The following is a 20,675-nucleotide window of genomic DNA, read 5'->3' as shown; positions in this document are numbered from 1 at the left end:
CCACAGCGCTGGTAGGCATAATTGGGAAGAATATGTGTTGCTTTCCTGCTTTTTTCAAGGCATCTGGGTCCCAATGCCCTAGAGAGTACTGGTAAGGTTCTAGCTTTTAACTGGTAGTGCCAGGCCAGTGTCACCCACACTGCACTTACTGCCCCAAATTCCATTCTACATGCAGGCCCAAGGAGGGAATGCAGAGGGACCAGCTTTGGATCCACGTGGCTTGTCTTTAGTTGCCTCTGGATTGCTTAAGTCCACGTAAAGGAAAAAATATCCCTGGGAGGCAGCTTTATTAGGTCTAAACATTGCTTTGCAAGGGGCAGCCTGCACATCACTGAGGCTCAGGCCTGAAAATGCTTGTTCACACAGGAGTGCGGCCCCGGAGCCCCTAGAGGGAGCCCTCACTCAATCCGTCCTGGGTGCCAGAAATACCACTGGAAGGGGAAATGTAAATGAAGGCATTATGCAATGGTGAAGTCTCTCCCCCAGAAACGATCAATGCATTAGGCCAAAATTAAGCCTCCACACAGGATGCAATATCACCCCCAGATGAGACTCACAATTATAGGATCAGAAGACCCTGATCTCGATGCAGATAGCTCTGGGCAGCTGCTCAAAGCTTGATTACAAGGGCCTGGATAGAAGTTGAATGTAACATGGTAGAACTGACTCCACAGATAAATTTTTTAAAACTGAGGACTGAAAGAGATACTACCCCTTACAAAACCCTACAGCTCTAGCCAAAGACTAAAATTAAATCTGTGCTTCCTTGAACAACCGACTGCTGGGAACTTTCTTTTCAGGCATGATAATCAACTAATGAAAGACTCTCTCATACAAATGCCAGAGTCATACTGTTTATTGATCAAAAGACCAAAATTAGTAAACTCATATGAGAGATAAAAAACTGGAAATGGAATGTACAACTCTAGTCAATCAGAAGCAATTTCAGAGAATTTTATTGAACTGTCATTTTATTACCAACATCTAACGTTTCTAGCTTTGCTACATTTGGATAAGCACATTAGGAAGAAAATGTAAATTAAATACTACGGAAGTTCACTTTTAATGAAACATGATCTTAACAGATATGGATATATTAACTTAGTGGTTTCATTGCATTGTTAGAAAATTATATTATGAAAGATACAAAAAAAAATCAATAGCCGTTATTATTTCTGTTTATTTTACAATCAGTATGCCATCTTTGCCATTACGGCTTTAAAATTTCATTCTGCCCAACAAGTTTCAAAGAATAGTTTATTACATGCCTTAATAAAACAGTTAAAATATTTACAAATTCAAAATAGATGTTCCATAACTGAAAAAAGTTCACCTGAGAATTCATTATAACATTGCCATTTTTTAATTTTTTTTTCCAAGTTGTTAATGTGGCTGAGTGTCCACATGCAACCTGTATCGTCTACTGCACCAAATATATCTGATTCCTTATTTTAAATTAGTTAAGCATTAAGCTATAGTAAATTATGTTATAAAATGTACAGATGGAGAACTTAGATTTATATCCATATTTGTCTTGAATATAACAATTTAACGACAGATTATTTGCTATAGCTGCAGGATTCAAATAATGAAAAAAACTTTAAGGTATGGTTATTTTATCAAGTTAGACCTAACAGCTTTTGAAAAATCATCAAGCAGTGAGAAGGCTAACTCATAAAATAAGGAACAATGATCATGTAAATATGCAATATACAAACTGAAAAACACTTTGCCAAAATTCTGCATGAAGGAAAAGATATACACTGTATACACATAATCCTGTCATTTGTCTTCGGCAGCCTCAAAAAAAAAATGAACTTAAAACAAATTTTCTTAGAAAAAACTTCTTTAGAAGTTAATGTTAAAATAGGCATAAATGCGTAATGCTATGCAATATATAAAAACTTCCCCACTTTATGGCCAAAAGACAAAGATAAAAATTTTTTTTATCTATCTGCCCCTCTGGATTACAACTTGAAAATGATATAGGTATGAGGTAGTGTAGTTACTTGTATTACATGCTGGCTATTAAAAGTAATGCTATATTTTACAAAACATTACACTTGGCCAATAATCAGAATATCATTAAAATAAACCCTTAATGCTAAACTTTATATGTAGACAGAAATTTAAACCAAGTGCCTTAAAGATCGTATTTAAACTCTGGAGACAACTAGGTTTATAAAATAGAAAGTAATCTTTCAAAGCAGTTATTTACAGTAGCAATTAAAGCAAAAGATTGACATTTGCACATACACAAACTGATGTGACAAACAGTTGAGTGTACACTGAGGTAGGAAATCAAGGAGTCCATTGGCTTATATAAGATTTTGCATTTTGTAAACCAGAAAAGGTTTTATATTATATTTTGAAGTTAAAATTTAAAATTACAAGTATCAAAGAAATAGCTACATGGGGGTATATATATATATATATATATATATATATATATATATATATACACACAGAAACACGTACACATATCATTCTTTTGTAGTACGGGATGCATTACCACTGAATTATCGTTCTCCCTGACAAATTCTTGAGTGTACTTATAAAAGCCTCTAGAAAATAAACAAGCCCAACCAGTTTTCTCTTACAACAACTAAGCTGATAACAGAGATAACATACAAACCACTGAAGATACTAGCAGTATCTTCCCAACGCACCACCACCCGCCCCCATGAAAAAGGGTAACATTTGACAAATTGCTCTGAAATATGAAGTCTGGTCCCCACATCCCCTCACAGCAGAGGCCTACTGGTTTGAGACCCATTCCTACACAGCAGATGACGGTCTCCCACATCAGCTACACAAGCCCTTCACTAGACTCAGGATGCAATCTACAGAAGTCTCCTCTCAGGTGTCTCATCTTGGTGAAATGAAGTACTTTCTAATCCAAACCCTAAAAATCACTCTCTGTACCCTTTCAAACTGGATTCTGCAAATGTTTCTGTGCATGTGAATATGAAATTTTGTTTTCGTCATTGAGAGGTCCATAGCTTTCGTTTGACTCCCAACCAAGCCTATAACAGCAGCAGAATGGCTAAGAACCACGGTAAAATGTTATGGGGTAGGGGCTCAGATTATCAAAACACTATTGTAAAACAGGATTGAATAAACACAAAGACTGATTTTAAAATGCCCAAGTCCAAAATGATTTGTGTGCCCTTATATACTAGATTTGGGGAAGAGAACAAGATTAAATCTGGCTTCCAAATTCAAACCCACAATGGAACAAGATCAAGTTTCATCCTATTTCACAAACCTGCATGGTTGCTGTAGATACATTTTTATCTATCATAATGCTTTTTACAAAGAAACCACAGGACTTCAAAAAATAGGATGGAAAATGAACTGCCACTCCTGATCAATGTAGGCAATCTTCTTACCCCACGATATCTGGTTTCCTTGCATGGGTGACTTATGGTGGCAAGGCCGACAGCCTTGTATCTGGGGAGCTAGCTCTCCAAGATTCTAGGGAGGCTAAGACAATGCTCCCAACACATGAGCTCATGCCACTGTATCCTGAGTCTTATTTCTTCTTCCAAAGTGACAAGAATGTCAGGAAACAGAAAGATCATGATGGACTCAGATGTGGAAGAGACTGAAGAGAAAAGAGGGAAATGACACTTATCTACCGCTGACGCAGCCAGAACTCCTTGAGAGCTGACACTGAGGAGGAGCAGAAGCCTCTGCCTTAGCCCACCATTTGCCCGTTTCCTAACCATTCCCAGCGTAGCTCAGGATTCACAGTGCAGGCCAACCAATCTCTGGTTTTAACAGGAGCTGAACAGCAAAGTGCTGGGATTCAGGCAAGAAGATTACATCATGTTTTCACACTGCGGTTCTACACCAATATTCCCAAGGAGCTGACACCCTACTTCTCAGTAGAACTGAACCCTATCAGCGTTACTTGGGGAGAAATTTTCTTTTAAACCAGTATGCTGTAAGAAGGTCAGATTATTAAACTTTTGCAGGATACTTCTTGATAGTAAGAACTATCTGCCGACGTTTCAAGGTGTTTAAATGTTGCCTGATACGCTACAGTTTTCATTTTATTTATTTTTAATACTGGGAAGAGTCATTACTAATAGTTATTATTCTTTAAAACATGTGAGTTTTCAAAGCCTTACTACATTTCCACATATGATTTTTCGGTATCCAGGAGGCAAGTCATTTCTGCATCTCCTGTGGAAATCAAGGAAAAGTCAAGGGTTGACCTCAGAGGAATTCCCTTAATGGCAAACTACAAGGGGAGAAAAACGATATTGTTAAGAGACAGATGGCTATGGCTATGTCAGGCTTTCAAGACAATGTCAAAATTTCAGTAGAAAATGAGACGGTCTGAAGGAAGTGGAAGCAAGTTTACTCATCAGTAGTACATTTGTCGGTCATCTGCTGACAGAAATCGGAGATGCCACCACTCTGGCGACACTGCTCCCCGGGCCCGGCCTGCTCCGAGGGGGCGCTGGCAGCTGCCCGGGACTCCGGGCCCCAGGCACCACCCGCCTCACCACCCTTGGCACTGGGATAGCGAGGGCTCTGCTCCCCAGCAGGCGGCCCAGCTGCAGGCCCTTCAGGCAAACTCAAAATCGACGGTAACGTGAGCTCACCATCAGGAGTACTCCTTCCTTTCTCAGAAATTAAAAAGGAAAGTGGGCAATCGGAGGCCGAGTACTTGGCGAGTATCTGTATTTGTTCTTGACTTAGAGCTGCTTCTTTACAGACTTGCTGGCAAAGTCCAGTTAGGTTCTGCTTTGTCTCGCCCAGAGTGGACAAAATATGATCCCTTTCCTTCAACAAGCTCTCCTTTTCGTTTTGCTGTGAGGGTGAGAAAGAGAATACAGTGAATTGTGTTTATGAGCTCAATCAACATTCCTAAGGTGAGCAAACATTGATATCCACAGTGTCTTCTCATTATATAAGGTCATGTGGAATTTTTCCTGTCAATTCAATTCAAAAATATATTTAACACCTCAGGTCCATAAGCCCCCATCCAAAACTCTTAGGCCTACATGTATCTTGGGATTCAGAATTTTTCAGATTTTAGAAAGAAAATACAGATGCACACCTAATTCCTCTAGCAGGGTCTGAGGTAGCACCCCACTATCAAATGTCTTCAGATTTCTAAATAAAACACATGAAAGTATCCATGCACAAAGTAGGTTAAATAAAGACTCTACATACCCTGTCAGCTTGTGTCAGTTCTCTGGCCAAAATAGTTTGTGACAAACTTACATGATTTTCAGAGATTTTTGGATTTGTGGATTGCAAGTAAATGAGTGTGAACTTTTTGGATGGAATGCAACCAAAAAAAGTACAAACACAGTGATCATAACTCCTGCAAGATTCTAGTAATGACTGACATTAGTTGGGCATTTACTTTGTGCCAGATATTGTGCTGAATGTTTTGAAATACGTAACCTCAGCTACGTAATCCTCACAATGACTCTGTTGATTTCAGTAATATCAAACCCATTTTATAGATGGGATTCAGAGTTTAATATGCCCAGAGTCAGAAAGCTAGTGGGTGAGTTACTAAAGTGTGAAGAAGGGAGAAGGGGAGGGGACTTGTGTTTGTTAATTATTATTACTACTGGTGCTGTTATTATTTTCATTTAAATGTTTATCCCTACAGGAAAGTCAACCATGGAATTTTGTTCAAGTTTTCCTGGTTCCGGTCTTTCTGTCTGCCATCACTGGTTGCTGCAGATGGTGTGGTCTTTTTTCTATCATTGCCCCACCTCATCCTTCCTACTCTACCACTGCATTGCTCCTAATCTAGTATGAGCTAAAAAACCAAATAATCAAACTGTTTATAAGGTAAGAGTAAATAAATATTGATAGAGAGTCAAATATTTCTCTTGTGAAATTTATGACAACTCTCTTGGCCTTCTGCTCATTGGCAGCTTCAAGAGAGCTGAGCTGTTAAATGTTGCCAGTTAACATTTAGACAGGTTATTTCATAGTAATCATCTACAATGGTCAACCTTTAAATAGATGCTTTTATGGGACAAAAATAGCTAAAAGGTTAAAAAGAAATCTGCTTTGCACAAAAGTACTGTTGCGGTTTTAGGTAAAAGTTTTTCTACAAAACTGTGACTCCAACTATTGGTAGTTAGTTTTTAAATATTTCAAGGCCATCTAATATTTTGAGAAAATATGCAATGAATACAAAACACTAAAATTTTATATTGCAAGGTATTCTCCAATTTGTTGTGGTTTGAAAAAATAGGTATACGCCAAGAAAAGATATATATATATAAAATAAATAAAAGCAAGATCAATGTTCAGGAAGTACATTTTTTCTTACGGAAGGTTTGTCAGTTGTAGCCTTGTGATAAAATGAGTCTGCTGGTACCTACAGGGAGAGAACAGTGCCTACCACCTGACCAGAGAAAGAACACATTTAAAGCAATCAGCACCCACTTCTCTTTATGGCCCTTCAGAAGCCAATCCAAATGAGTATGGAAACAAAGCTTCCAGAAGAAAATGAGAAACCTTTTTCCTTAGTCATAACAATATCAGCCACTGACTCCTCTATCAAAGTTAAGATAAATCTCTGTTCTAAATAGCAGCAGACAAAATTTCAACTGTTGGCTGGTTTTTTAAATTAAATATGGTTAAGGAAAATAATGAATACTTGACCTTCCTCCCAGAAATCAGAACTACTACTTGACCTACAGATACTATGAAAATGACAAATATTTGTAACTTCCATATCTTTTGATAAATATCAATACAACCTTAAATATTCTCACTATTACCTCACTAAATAAAGGATGACAGAACTATAAGTATGTCCCATACAAGATGGCTTGCTTCTTTACAACAATTAAAACCAATAGGTACAACCCTGAAACTCTACCATGATTATTTCTAGAAATTAAATGTTCCCTTTCTGTTCCTCCATACTTTAAGCTAACTCCTACATGGGTAAGTTTCCAGGAAATTAGCTGATTTTTCCATTTCACTCTCATTTTAAAACACAAATTTACTTCAATAGCACTCAGTTTAACTAAAGCAATTCAACTTAAGAACTTCATGATATCATTATTAAAGATACCTCCCAAACATACTACCAGTAGCCTGCTACCTATTTCTACAATATACTTTAATTTTCTTATAATGCAACTCTATAAATCCTAAGTGTGAAGTACTATGGCTTTAATCACAGATGTATTTTTAAAAAATGAACCCTGGTATTATTCTGAATTTTATGGGAAGAAAACAGATTTACATCCAAATCCACATTTTGAACAGCTAGTGTACAATATTCATTCAATATAAGAAGTTTAAAAAAAATCAAAATATAACTCACCCAGTAAAGATGAGGAGTGGAAGAATTTGGCACCAAAAGAGCCAGGTGACAGTGACAATTAACTTTATTTTATTTATTTATTTTGCGGTACACGGGCCTCTCACTGTTGTGGCCTCTCCCGTTGCGGAGCACAGGCACCGGACACACAGGCTCAGTGGCCATGGCTCACGGGCCCAGCCACTTTGCGGCATGTGGGATCTTCCCGGACCGGGGCACGAACCCGTGGTCCCCTGCATCGGCAGGCGGACTCTCAACCACTGCACCACCAGGGAAGCCCGACAATTTACTTTAGATCAAAGGGTACTCACTGCTAGAAAATGGTGACTAATAGTCCCTTATGATGCAAAACCTCTGAATAGACAGTTCCTAGAAATATAAAAATGAGCCTTAAAAATATGAATACAAGTGCTCAGTTTCACTCATAAGAGACAGAAAAATAAAAGCTACCGTGAGATATCAATTCTCACAATTAGATTGGAAAAAAAAAGCTGACAACAAACTCTCTGCTGAGGTTGTGGGCAGACAGACACACATATTACTGCTGGTGGGAAAGCAAAATGCCATAAACCGCTACTGAAGGGAATTCAATAATATCTAACAAAATTACATATGTATTTACTCTTGATCCAACAATCCTACTTCTAGGAATCTATCCTGAAGACACATCTTCTCAAACATTAGAGAAAACAATGTTCAAAGTTCTTAACTATGGCATCCCAAATGTCCACTAATAAGAAACTGGTTTGGATTAACTGTGTATGCTACAGACAGCCACAACTGAGTACTATGGAGCTTTAAAGCAAAATGACAACCACTGTGAACTAAGGAAAACATTTCCTGGAAATCACTTCTTGAGCAAAAACAGAATACGGAATGGTATACACAGAATACTGCTCTGTAGCAGAAAGGGTAATAAAAACACATACAAAACATGAACCTGTTTTTAGAAAAGAAACACAAGGGAAAAAATCTAGAGATTAATGGTAATAGTTACCTACAGGAAATAGCTATGAATAGGGTATAGGGAGAAAATGGGATCAAGACTTTGGAGTAGCTTTTTTAAAACATAGTTTTAACTTTTAGACCATACAGATGTTTTTACATATTCAAAAATTAAACTTAAAAAATGTGAAGAGTAAATCCCAGAAACAGAAATAACAAATTAAATTAATTGTATATAAAATTGCTAACATAAAGAACTACTCTGAATAATTTTTAAATTTTAAACTTCAGTACTATGGTATATATTTAAGGGCAAAGAAAAAGCAAAGAAATTTAAAATTTTACTCAATCTCTTTATTATTGATAGTAATATTGACATTATAATTTTATGACATGTATTTCATATGTATGTATTTATCAAATAGTAAATATAATTGGAAGCCAAGATTTTCCCTATAATGAAAAAAGATAAAATATAAATACAGGGACTGCCCTGGTGGTGCAGTGGTTAAGAATCCGCCTGCCAATGCAGGGGACTCGGGTTCGAGCCCTGGTCCGTGAAGGTCCCACATGGCGTGGAGCAACTAAGCCCATGTGCCACAACTACTGAGCCTGCGCTCTAGAGCCCGCAAGCCACAACTACTGAGCTTGCGTGCCACAACTACTGAAGCCCGCATGCCTAGAGCCCGTGCTCCACAATAAGAGAAGCCACTGAAATAAGAAGCCCGCGCACTGCAGCTAGAGAAAGACCGCGTACGGCAATGAAGACCCAACGCAGCCAAAAATAAATAAATAGGGCTTCCCTGGTGGCGCAGTGGTTGAGAATCTGCCTGCTAATGCAGGGGACACGGGTTCAAGCCCTGGTCTGGGAGGATCCCACATGCCGCGGAGCAACTAGGCCCGTGAGCCACAACTACTGAGCCTGCGCGTCTGGAGCCTGTGCTCCACAACAAGAGAGGCCACGATAGTGAGAGGCCCGTGCACCGCGATGAAGAGTGGCCCCCGCTTGCCACAACTAGAGAAAGCCCTCGCACAGAAATGAAGACCCAACACGGTAAAAATAAATTTAAAAAATAATAATAAATAAATTTATTTCTTTTAAAAATATATATATATAATCGAAGCAAAAAGACAAAAGGTCTAAACTACTAAATTTTGACTAGAAGTATCTGCATGAACTCATGATTTCTAACATACTTTTATTTATTGAAGGATAATATACATCCTGAATGCACTCATGATTTTACACACACACACACACACACACACACACACACACACACACACACATTTCCCAGAAGAAGCAACACTCCAGCAGCAAGCATGCTTTCTACAATCTAATACCTGCTGTAAGAAACCAGGGATTTTTAGAGAAAGGGGTGATTCCCAAATCTTCGAACAAGAGAGGTACAAGGTGAGCCTATGACATGCTGTTCTAAATGGCACAGAAGCACTAACGGGGTCATGTCAAAAGCACACAGCACCTGGCAGAGGAGGCTGGCTCTCCCCAGGCAAGTCTGAAAAAATGTCAACATCAAGAAGACTGATGACTACTATGGGTTCTAAGAAATTAAATTAGAAAAAAAATAATCCATGAGTCTACAGTGATACTAAAGAGTTGTGGTGGGAGGGAGGGAAACAGGAGGGAAGGAAAGTTCTTTTTATAGAGGAATACCAATAAATGTAAGTGCAATGACAGAATTAGAAAAATCATGATTTTGCAACCCCCATTGCAAAGGCCATCAAAGTATGCTTAAAACCAAAGGACATAGGAGTGCTGGGGAACTGGATATTCGTAAAGTGCCTAATAAACACTCCACAGATTACTAAACAATTACAAAGGCAAAAAAAAATTTTGGAAATGATCTGGCAATTCCCATGCACTCAGGTGGGACACCCTGACATTGTGCCTCCCCAACTAACGCAGAATGAAGGACACAAGGATGAACGTTTAATCTCAACCTAAGAACTCACACTTTCACAGTTTACGTGAAATACAAGGAGTGAAGGAAGGTGTTAAATAAAACCAAGGGGAAACAATCAGACAGACTTTAAGAGTAGACATTTTATGAGAACACTGGCCTAGACTCTTCAAAAAGTTACTGTCATTAAAAAAATAAAGGAGGGGGCGAGAAGGAGTATTTGTTCTAGATGAAGAGACTAAAAAGACAGAACCAAACGCATCATGTGAGGATAGGATCCTAGTTTGAAAAGGAAAAATAAGCATATAGATGAAATATGTTTGGGGAACAATTAATCTGAATAGGAACTATATATATTGTTTAAGATTTATTAATTTTCTCAGGTGTGACAAAGATTGGTAAATATATGTGATAAAGATATATAAAAATGTCTATTTCTAGAAGATTCATGTTTAAGCATTTACAGGTGAAATGTCATAATGTGGTAGGTTTCAAGTGATTCAGAAAATAAAAGTAGAGCAATAGAGACAGAAAGGCACTGAGACCAAGATCACCCAACTGCAGTTAGAAAGAGTCCAAAACTGACTAAGAGGGACAGAGAGAGAGAAAGACCTATAGACCAACCAAGCGGAGCAGGGGGACACACACCTGGCCAGAGAGACAGAGACTAAGACCCACAGAAACAAGGAGAGAGCAAAGGTGGCAAAATGTCAATAACTGTTGAATCTACCCAGGGAGTACACGGTTGCTTACTGTACCATTCATTTAACTTTTCTTAAAGCTTGAAATTTTTAGAATGGGGAGGAGGAAAATGAATCTCAAGAAAAAAATGAAAACACATAAACCTGGCTCCCTATGACACTACAAGCATTTTACTGACAAGGACTATGTCTCATTGATCTTTGATTTCCTGGTACCCAGTACATTTAATATGGAGTGACCAGCAGATGCTTATAGAAAACACAACTACTAATATTTCTTGAGCCCTGAACACATGCTGGGCAGTACAAAGAGCTTTCCATCCTTGAAGGTATAAGATCCTCGCACCACACCTGAGGGAGGTACTATTCTTATCTCCATGTTATCAATAAGGGAATTGGGTATTGGAGGTGAAATTATTTCTCCAGGCCACAGAGCTACCAGTGGCCAGGCAGAGTTTCCAACTGACTTTTGTGTCCTAGTGCAGTAGGTTCTCAAAATTTAATGTGCATAATAAAGATTTACCCAGGAAACTTTTATAAAATGCATGTTCCTGGGCCCCTCCCACAGGTCTGGGATGGGGCTAAGGCAGGTGCATTTTGAGGGGGCACCCCCGGGTAACTGATGCCAATGGTAAACAGACCACATTTCAAGACAGGCTGCTAAAGGGCCTTACAGAGTGGCAGAGGGCAGGTTCCAGAAACGCATGGGAGGGTTTGGAGACAACAGTGCACACGTGACTAGAGCAGCCAGTAAAATGTGACTAGAAAAGGTTTATTTTTAATAAAATACAATCTTCACAACAAAATTCAAAACACTAAAGACAGATGAGGTCATTTTACTCCTACACCATCATAATGGACAAGGGCAATGAAACAAAATGGTGTGTGATCACCTCAACCCTGAGTTCCAGAGCTTTGTGAATATTGTGATTTCTGATCACTTATAAGTTGATATCAATCAATATTTGGTATCTTCTAAGAGAAATTACATTTTGGTAATTTAATTTTTTTTCTTTAAAAAGCAAGCTTCATTTCAAGGTTATCTTTGTTTCAGGCCAAAATGGTATCAGAGACACACATTTTCTAACTTCTGAATTAATCTTACAGAAAAGAATAAACATGGACCTTGTAAAGAATCCTACAGAGACAAGAGCCTTGTAAGTCAAACACATAACAGAAGTTGAATGATTCCTGAACTTTGTTCAAGATCTTATATTTACTGGTAAAAAGAAAAGTTATGTTTTTGGTTTATAGATTATGCATATTCAATCCTTATAGTCAAAGCAATACTGAATTAATGCCTAACCTCTAACATATTATCAAATTTCAAATAAACATTAAAAGTCAATGCCATCGATTTATCAACCAAATAAATACACACCTTTCCTTTTCTTCAAAGGTTTTGTTTTTGATTCTGATAGAACTTCTTGTTGAGAAATACAACTCATTAATTTATTGAATTCGAACTAACGTCTCCCTTTGGCTTTCCCAGCACATAAAGACTATAAAAGCGCCCTTTACACATGATAACTATACTTTTTTTCATGTGCTGATCCATCCACAGTCTATTAGGTTATTACTTTTAGGACCAACTACAAAAAATTCAAAGTCAATAGGCCAAAGACCAAAGCTTACAAAAATAGGGGACCCTTCACCTGAATATAAATACCAAATGGACATACTGTGAATTTACTAATATTTAATTCAATCATTGGCTATATTAAAATGGATGTTTCATTATGAAACATGTAATTTCCCTTAAATAGGTCTGCTAATTCCACCCACACCATAAAGACTGGGAAACACTGCTTGTCTACTGCTTCCAAAAAGTGACATCCCGATAAAAAAATTTAAAAAACCTGTCCCACTCTACCATATTGTTAATTCTCCATACTACTAAACAGGAACGTGTGATGGAAGCACGGGGGTAACTTCTCTCTCTACAAAAGACAACAAGGTCCATAGTATCACCCAAAAACCAGGGTCTAAGTTCTATGTAAACTTCTTAATGTAGTATCTTAAGCATTAAACTCTTTTACTTCTGGAAAAGGGCCAGCCAGCTTGTAATTCTAATTAGCTAATAAGTAGCATATTTTCTGCTTATTTTCATCTGAGACAAACATCTGCGGCAGGACAGAAACTTATAGCATGCCTCTTATAATTTGCAACTGGAGTTTGCCTGTATAAATCACTAGAACCGAGAGCAGTATGAAGGATGGAGCAGAATTCAAGGAAGCCGAAACACAAAGTAAATTATTCTGATTAAAAAAAAAAAATTACTATGTCTCCCCTGGGGATATTCTAGAAGAGGAAAGAGACCGAGTTCAGCCTGGCGCACATCTGGGTAATGAGACCCCTGTCGGGCTATCTGCTCTACCTGCCCAGATGTGAGCTCCTGGCAGCCACATTTTCTGTTTCTGCTGTTTGTCCCTGCCCTCTAGTCACAGAAGAGGACACCCAAACCCGAAACAGGCCAACAGGCTAACTCCTTGGGAATTTAGAACTAACTAGAACAGTAGTCTCTGCCTGGACTGGTCTCTGGAGGAGAGGGAAACTATTCTTGAGCTGTGCTGTGGCCACTCTTCTCATACACACTTGGTGGCACACACAGCCAGAGAGAAGGTTCTCTGGGTTCCTGGCAGTTTTCTACTTTCTTGTTCTACACTATTTACGAGGCCTGGCTCCATTCTTTGGCTTCTAATTGAGACACACGTAAATTCTTACAACAAATTCAGTAATTCATGTTTCAGATGGTTTCTGTTTCTTGCAACCAAAGAGTCCAAATTAATACAATAGGTAAATAGGGTACTGACCACTCAAACTGCAGGAAAACCAAATATTCCCTTCTCTTGGAAATTAACCATGAGTTATTCCACTGACCATATGAAATGAACCTGTCCATAATGAGAGAGGCAATATAAGGGTGAGGTCCAAACCCAGAATTTACAGTTTAGGCAGAGACATCAGGAAAGGAGCAATTAAGGGAGAGAAAACTGAAAATTGATAAATAACAGTATAGCAATAAGAAGAAGAATAAAAAGGTAATATTTATTGAGTGCTTACTATGTCCAGACACTCTTCCAAGTGCTTAGATGTATTAACTCATTTAATCTTCAAAAATGAATACCCACTCTATAAAGTAAGAATTAGTATTATCCCATCGTAAAGAGGAGAAACCTGAGGGACAGAGAAATTGAACAGCCTGCCCAGAGTTACAAAGTACCACAGACAGGCACAGAATCCCACACTTTTAACCACTCTATCTCCCACTGCTCTCTGTTGAAGCAAAGGCAGAGGGAGCAGAAAGTCCAAAGAAAGTCGCAAGACCTCTTCATCCTAGATACCTGAAATTCAGTAAAAACATCAACTGTCCAGCAATCCAACATCTGACTGCAATCAAAAAATATAAATAAGACCTATGAGTCATGAAATAGACTAGTTCTAAAGGGTAATAGCTACTCTCCAACATATTTGCATAGTACATGTCTAAAATAAAGTTACTGATGAAACAAACTCAATCAGTACAAAGGGGTTTTTTGTTTTGTTTTCATTTTTGTTTGTTTTTAGGAGGAAGAAAACCATATAAATTCTACTGGCAGCTAAAAATCATCACTAGCTGAGAGTGAAGACAAAACTAAAAGAAGCAGGTATAGTAGTACTCCAGTAGTGCAAGTTTATTCAATGTTGATTTCAAATAGCAGTATACAACCCAACAGTCTAGAAAGCATCTCTGTATTACAGTACAGAATAAAAACTAAAGCTAAAATGCTGTACTCTGTCTAAAGGCAGGTAAGTGTTTAATCCAAAGTTGGATAATAAGAAAGGACACTAATGCTTACAGGTATGGACGGATACACACCCTAAGAGTACTGGGTAAATGTTACTGAATTTGTCACTTTTCTTCTTTGGTCTTAACAACTCTAATCATTCAGCAATATCCTATAGGCTTTTTAATATCTCTCACACCTCTATGTGTAAAACATATGGTTTCTTTTTCATCTCCTTATACAGTTTGCATCATCTTTTTATATAGTTAAACATCTTCATCTTTTTGCCTAAAGTATATCACAATACTATATAAATAACAAATTTTTATTTTTCCACTTTTCTGAAGGCATATAAAGGCAGTGTCTTTTTTCTAAATTGTTGCTGTTTACTTACTATTCATACCTAGGAACATTCATGTTTAAAGATTTGCTACAATCGCAATTTTAAACTTTTACCAATAATTAACAAAGACCCAAAACCAAACATTCAATGAATGTTTTTACTACTTCTAGGCACTTTTTCCCTGATGTCTCTAACCTTATTTTTAGCTTTAGCTGGCCTGCACTATCAGTTATCTTTTTTCATACAATGTTTCCTTCTATCAACCACTAGGGTGCAGAAAAACATGGGTGGAAATTAATCTACTTTTGGGGTTAATTTGTGTTTTGATGCTGCAATAGAAGATAAGATTCAATAAAATAAGCATTCTTCTCACTTAGGATCTCATTAGATCTTAAAAATTTCAATTTATACCAGCACGTGAATTCTTTCCCTTAGATGAAAGATCCAAGTTGGCTGGTTTTTTTGTTATCAACCAAAGCAAGTTACTAGTTATTAAAACTAACAACTGGAACACCAGCTTTTATAGACACCAAACACAGCACAAAGAGATTAAAGTGCTTTATTAATATCTTTAACCCTTACTCAACCACCAAGAATTAGGTAGATGGTAAAATTATCCTTAATCTATAAATCATTTTTTTAAAAGCACACAGAAATAGTCCTCAATTTACATATGGTTGTATATCATGCTAAATATGTAGAACACTTACTCAAGTAAAATAGTCTATGAAAACCCTCATTGTTTTTTATTTCCTAAGCTTTCTGAAAATGTCATATAACTTTCTTAGAATGATAACTGGTAAATTTTAAAATTAATGTATAATTGAGCATTATATCTGACTTAGGAATTGAAATAGCTATTTCCTGTCTGAAAAAAAAAAAAAAGACTGAATGAATTGTTGGAATTAGAAGAAGAAGAAACCTGCATACTTACCAGCTTCTCAATTTCTGACTCAAGATTCTGTATACAATCAAGTTTTCTCTTGCGACAGCGCTGCGCAGCAATTCTGTTTTTACTTCTTCTCCGAATATCATGGATGCAATCCAGTTGTTCTGGAGTCAACTTGTGCATTTTCAACAAGGATTGAAAATCATTTCGAGAGAGCGAAATTATTCGTTGTGCATTAAATGGTAGTTTTACCTATAAGGTGAAATAAACGTTAGTAGTTGCTGTATTTTGTAGTTTCTACTTAAATCTAGGAAGAGAAAGATATGTACCTATGTTTTCCAAGGAACTTCATTTAGACGTTAAAAAGAAAAAAGATCCCTATTTCCGATTTCTATACAATCCTTTATAAAAAGACTGATAATTTAATTGATATTCTGATTCTATTTTAGAGAGGGTTCAGAAGACAAATTGAGAAGCAGATTTTTTTCAGCAAATCAAACATTATCAACACAAATATTAATGTAGTTAAGATGAAAAAACAGAATTTAAATTATTTTACTAGGGCATGTTAGTAACCCATAGATATCTTTATCTTTAAGGCTCTTTCTAAAGTATTTTTAATGTATTTTTACCCAAACCGAAAAAAGAAATCTATTTTATTCTTTGATTTATATTACTGTGTACCACGGATTTAATACTGTTATATTAACACTAGTAATTTCTAAAGCATTTCAGAAAATTTATTTTTCTGTCAGGAAAATGGCAGTTTCACATAACTCATTTCACTTGCCAATGTAGAAATGGTTAGAAAAACCTTATGAATATATATATATATTTTTTTGCGTTACGCGGGCCTCTCCCATTGCGGAGCACAGGCTCCGGACGCGCAGGCTCAGCGGCCATGGCTCACAGGCCCAGCCGCTCCGCGGCATGTGGGATCTTCCCGGACCGGGGCACGAACCCATGTCGCCTGCATCGGCAGGGCGGACTCTCAACCACTGCGCCACCAGGGAAGCCCAAACCTTATGAATATTTTAAAGTCATTTTCAACATACTTAAATTTGAAAAAAATAAGAAGATAATTTAAAAACATAACAAAACTGTGGGACAGTTTAATTGTATTAATTATCAAAAACACAAATGAAACATTGGTCAGCTTCTGTGGTAACTTAGTTTTTCAAGCTAACAGAAATTAGTTACACAAAACACTCTAAAATTTCTTAAATGTTTTATTTTTAACATTCTTTTCACAGTTCCAAACACTGGATTTATAAATATCATATAAAAATCTATAGATGTAACTCATGCATACATATTACTTCTTAAATTAAACCACCAATCACCTCCTTCCACAGCCAAGGGAAAAAAAAAACCTCTTTCATACTATGTCATCCAACAGCTATCAAACCAAAGAACATGATAAAGAATTAACATGCCCTTATTATTACTGGAACTATAGTAATGTTTTACAAAAAAGCATCTATCAAATACAAACATTTGTACACAAAGTACACAGATCAAGCTTAGTATGATCAATACCATACCATCTACACGTAATTCATGCTAAATTATTAAGACATTCTTTAAATTAATAGATGAAATAACTAAGGGAAAATAAGAAAAAAATTCATAGCTCTGAGAAAACAGTGTAAAGAAAACTCTGTGGGGAGAGGGATAAATTGGAAGACTGGGATTGACATATACATACTACTATATAAAAAAATAGATAACTAATAAGAACCTATTGTATAGCACAGGGAACTCTACTCAATACTCTGTAATGACCTATATGGGAAAAGAATATAAAAAAGAGTGGATAGGGCTTCCCTGGTTGAGAGTCCACCTGCCGATGTGGGGTACACAGGCTCGTGCCCCAGTCCGGGAAGATCCCACATGCCACGGAGCAGCTGGGCCCGTGAGCCATGGCCACTGAGCCTGCGCGTCCGGAGCCTGTGTTCCACAACGGGAGAGGCCACAACAGTAAGAGGCCCACATACCGCAAAAAAATAAAAAAATAAATAAAAAGAGTGGATATATGTATACGTATAACTGATTCACTTTGCTGTACAGAAACTAACACATCATTGTAAATCAACTATACTACAATAAAAATTAATTTAAAAATTGTTAACTAGTCCTGTACTCAAATAAAAAAGAGGGGCGATAAAAAAAAAAAAGAAAGAAAACTCTTGATCAGAAGCCACATTCTTACAACCAGCCACTGCTAAGTTATTGCCAAGTGACTAGTCCCACGTCTAGACATCCATGTGGCAGTGAATAAGACTGAATATATGCTGTATTTAACCAGAAGTTATCACATAATGTTACAGAATCATTTTTCTTTTTCCTCTCGGGACCTGGCATTTGATTTAAGCAGTTAAACAGCCAATGTGTGAATCCATAATCTGGTTAACAAAATAAATACACCTACTTGAAATAAATGAACACAGAAGTCCTTCAAACTTCATCATGCACTCCTGGTATTTATCACATGGTTGTATAATTAACTGTGTATGGGCTTCGTCCTCCCTCTCTGAGCCAGCTCACATCCCCAGTGATGCAACAGGAGCTGACACATTAATCCCAATTAACGGTGGTAAAATAAAACAATGACTTAACAACACACTCATTTTCCGCTCACCTCACATTCTTGTTCTCTGGCTGAACAGGGTTCACTGTCTCCTTCAGTATCCGTCTCAGAGTCGTCTCCCAAGCTAATCACACAAGCGTAGGGACAAGGTTCCTGTTGGGGCTCTGAAACATAGTCATCGTTTCCAATTTCCAAATTGCTAGAACAGCCTTCGGTACTCAGAGTACTTATGAAAGGGCAATTGACAGAACTCAACGTTGTGAAAGTCCTCTGACCCGGTTCTGGGCTCTCACTAATCCTGATACCTAACCAGGGACACTCAGACCGTTTCTGGGAGTAGATCTGTTCTGAGCCATCTTTGGCCACGGCAGGTGATAACTGCATTTGGCAAGGAGAGTCCGTGCTGCAAATGTCACTCCAGAAGCCTTTCGCTAGGTGTTCGGCCACTTCTCGTTCCACGCTACTCAGATCACTCGAGGCGAGGCTACTATCTTCCCTGGGCCCAGAGTCAGATTTCAAATCTTGACTCTCACCAAAAGTTTTCTCTTCTCGAACATCTGAACCTGACAAAGGCTTTTCTGTTAACACTGTCGTGTTTTGCATACCAGCAAAATTCAAGTCACCATACTGGTCATACGTGTGTAAAAGAGACAGAGAATAGAGCCCATGGGGATCTGTAGAAGTGGGGGGAAAAGGAGTCGCTTCTGTTTTTCCTGATGGGCACTGAGAAGCAGGATCTTTCTTCTTGGCTTCTTCATGTTCCATTGCTAATTTTCCTTCTTCACATTTTAAAATCACCCGCAAATCTGCACAGTCCTGGATTCCTCCTAGACACTCATTTTCAGACGTCTCATTTGGCTGAGCAGAAGAAGTGTGAATGTCTTTGACACTGGATTCCACAGTACGGACTCTGTCAGTTCCAAACGCTTTTTGGAATTTTCGGTATTTGGGGCATAAAGATGGCAGAGCCAGAGCGGCATCCTTTGCTAAGCACATGGATTCACATGTTTGACTGGCACTGTCTTGTAGAGGAGGAGATACTTTTGCACTGCCTTGATACCTACGGAGTTTACAGTGAGGAGTCTGAACATTTTTATTTTCCAAAAATTCCTCCACCTCATCAATTTCTAAATCCCTCTGGTCCAAAAGTGAAAATCTAAAATCTGGTTTCTGACAGGGTGATGAGAAGCATTTTTTTCTTGGGCATTCTTGCTGGTCTGCAGTGGAGTCCAAAAACTTGTATTTGAGAAACTGAAAGCAGGATTCCTCAATATCAGGTACACCTAAAAATTCCACACACTTGTACACTTCATCCACATTGTCCTTACTTAGTATCAGTTTAGCAGTGTAGGCAAACTGAATTAAAGGTTCAAATCCTTTAACTGTCACCTGTTAATATACAAAATAAAAACAAATGCATCACATGAAAGCCATCTAGTAGATAAGTACAAGAGAAGTAGGAGGGTGGCAAGATGAGTAACCTCTTTACGATATTTACAAAACGGGTATTTTAATTTGGTAAGGAAAAATATTCTTCTAGGAAATGTAAAGCTAAGTGACTCTAGAAAAGCATGCTTCTCACATCTTATTCATTGGGACCACACCCTTCACTTTATAGACTCCACTCTTAATGACCCATGGAGTATGATTTACTCATATGAGGTAAAGATATAAACATTACCACAATTTTCCACATTAGCTGAAAGAAATCATCTATGGAATAAAGCAACATGGATACGATCTGCAACACACAGTCAAGTGCCAGGTGTCTGTTGCCATCCCAGCCCCATGTGGTCACTATATTCCAAACAACTATAAACTACAACTGCTATAAACTACAAAAGTGAAATTTTTAAGGATGGAAAACAATATATCCAAGGCACTTAAAGTAGTCCTGGTCCATGGTGAATGCACAGTAAATGGTAATTATTATCTTTATTTCATGCCAAAAAATTTCTAATAAAACTTTTAAAGATTCAGATTTAAAAAATGATCTAAGTGAAGGTCTAAAACTCATGCCCAGTACTGTTTTAGCAAAGATCCATGGACTCTAGGTAATAAAACTTTTCAGCAGAAACTTGCACATTTACACTGAACCTGCCTCTGCAAAGTGAGGGGCAAATGAAACCAACTGTAGTGCAGGGAAAGCTTCATTCTGGGCACAAAATACAAAATTAATATTAAAACACTGAATTCC

At 37.6% G+C, this 20,675-nt stretch overlaps 1 protein-coding gene across 4 annotated transcripts in view; it reads right to left on the bottom strand.

Annotated features, from left to right (window-relative positions):
- Window positions 1-938: 938 nt before the first annotated feature.
- Window positions 939-20,675, bottom strand: part of BACH1 (BTB domain and CNC homolog 1) — a 47,233-nt gene continuing 27,496 nt past the window's right edge. For 3 of the 4 annotated variants that reach the window (XM_032630090.1, XM_032630091.1, XM_032630092.1), the window contains 3 exons: window positions 18,530-19,867; window positions 15,934-16,140; window positions 939-4,824 (listed from right to left, as the gene is read on the bottom strand). In XM_032630090.1, coding sequence (XP_032485981.1) covers window positions 4,369-4,824; window positions 15,934-16,140; window positions 18,530-19,867 — 2,001 coding nt within the window. In that variant the 3' untranslated portion in view covers window positions 939-4,368. The remainder of the gene's footprint in view (window positions 4,825-15,933; window positions 16,141-18,529; window positions 19,868-20,675) is intronic. The other variant, XM_032630093.1, reaches the window with a different exon arrangement.

The sequence above is a fragment of the Phocoena sinus genome, chromosome 4, assembly GCF_008692025.1.
Source record: "Phocoena sinus isolate mPhoSin1 chromosome 4, mPhoSin1.pri, whole genome shotgun sequence".
Taxonomy (NCBI): Eukaryota; Metazoa; Chordata; class Mammalia; order Artiodactyla; family Phocoenidae; genus Phocoena; species Phocoena sinus.
The sequence above is the reverse complement of the archived record's forward strand: the minus strand, read 5'-3'. Positions and strand labels throughout refer to the sequence as shown.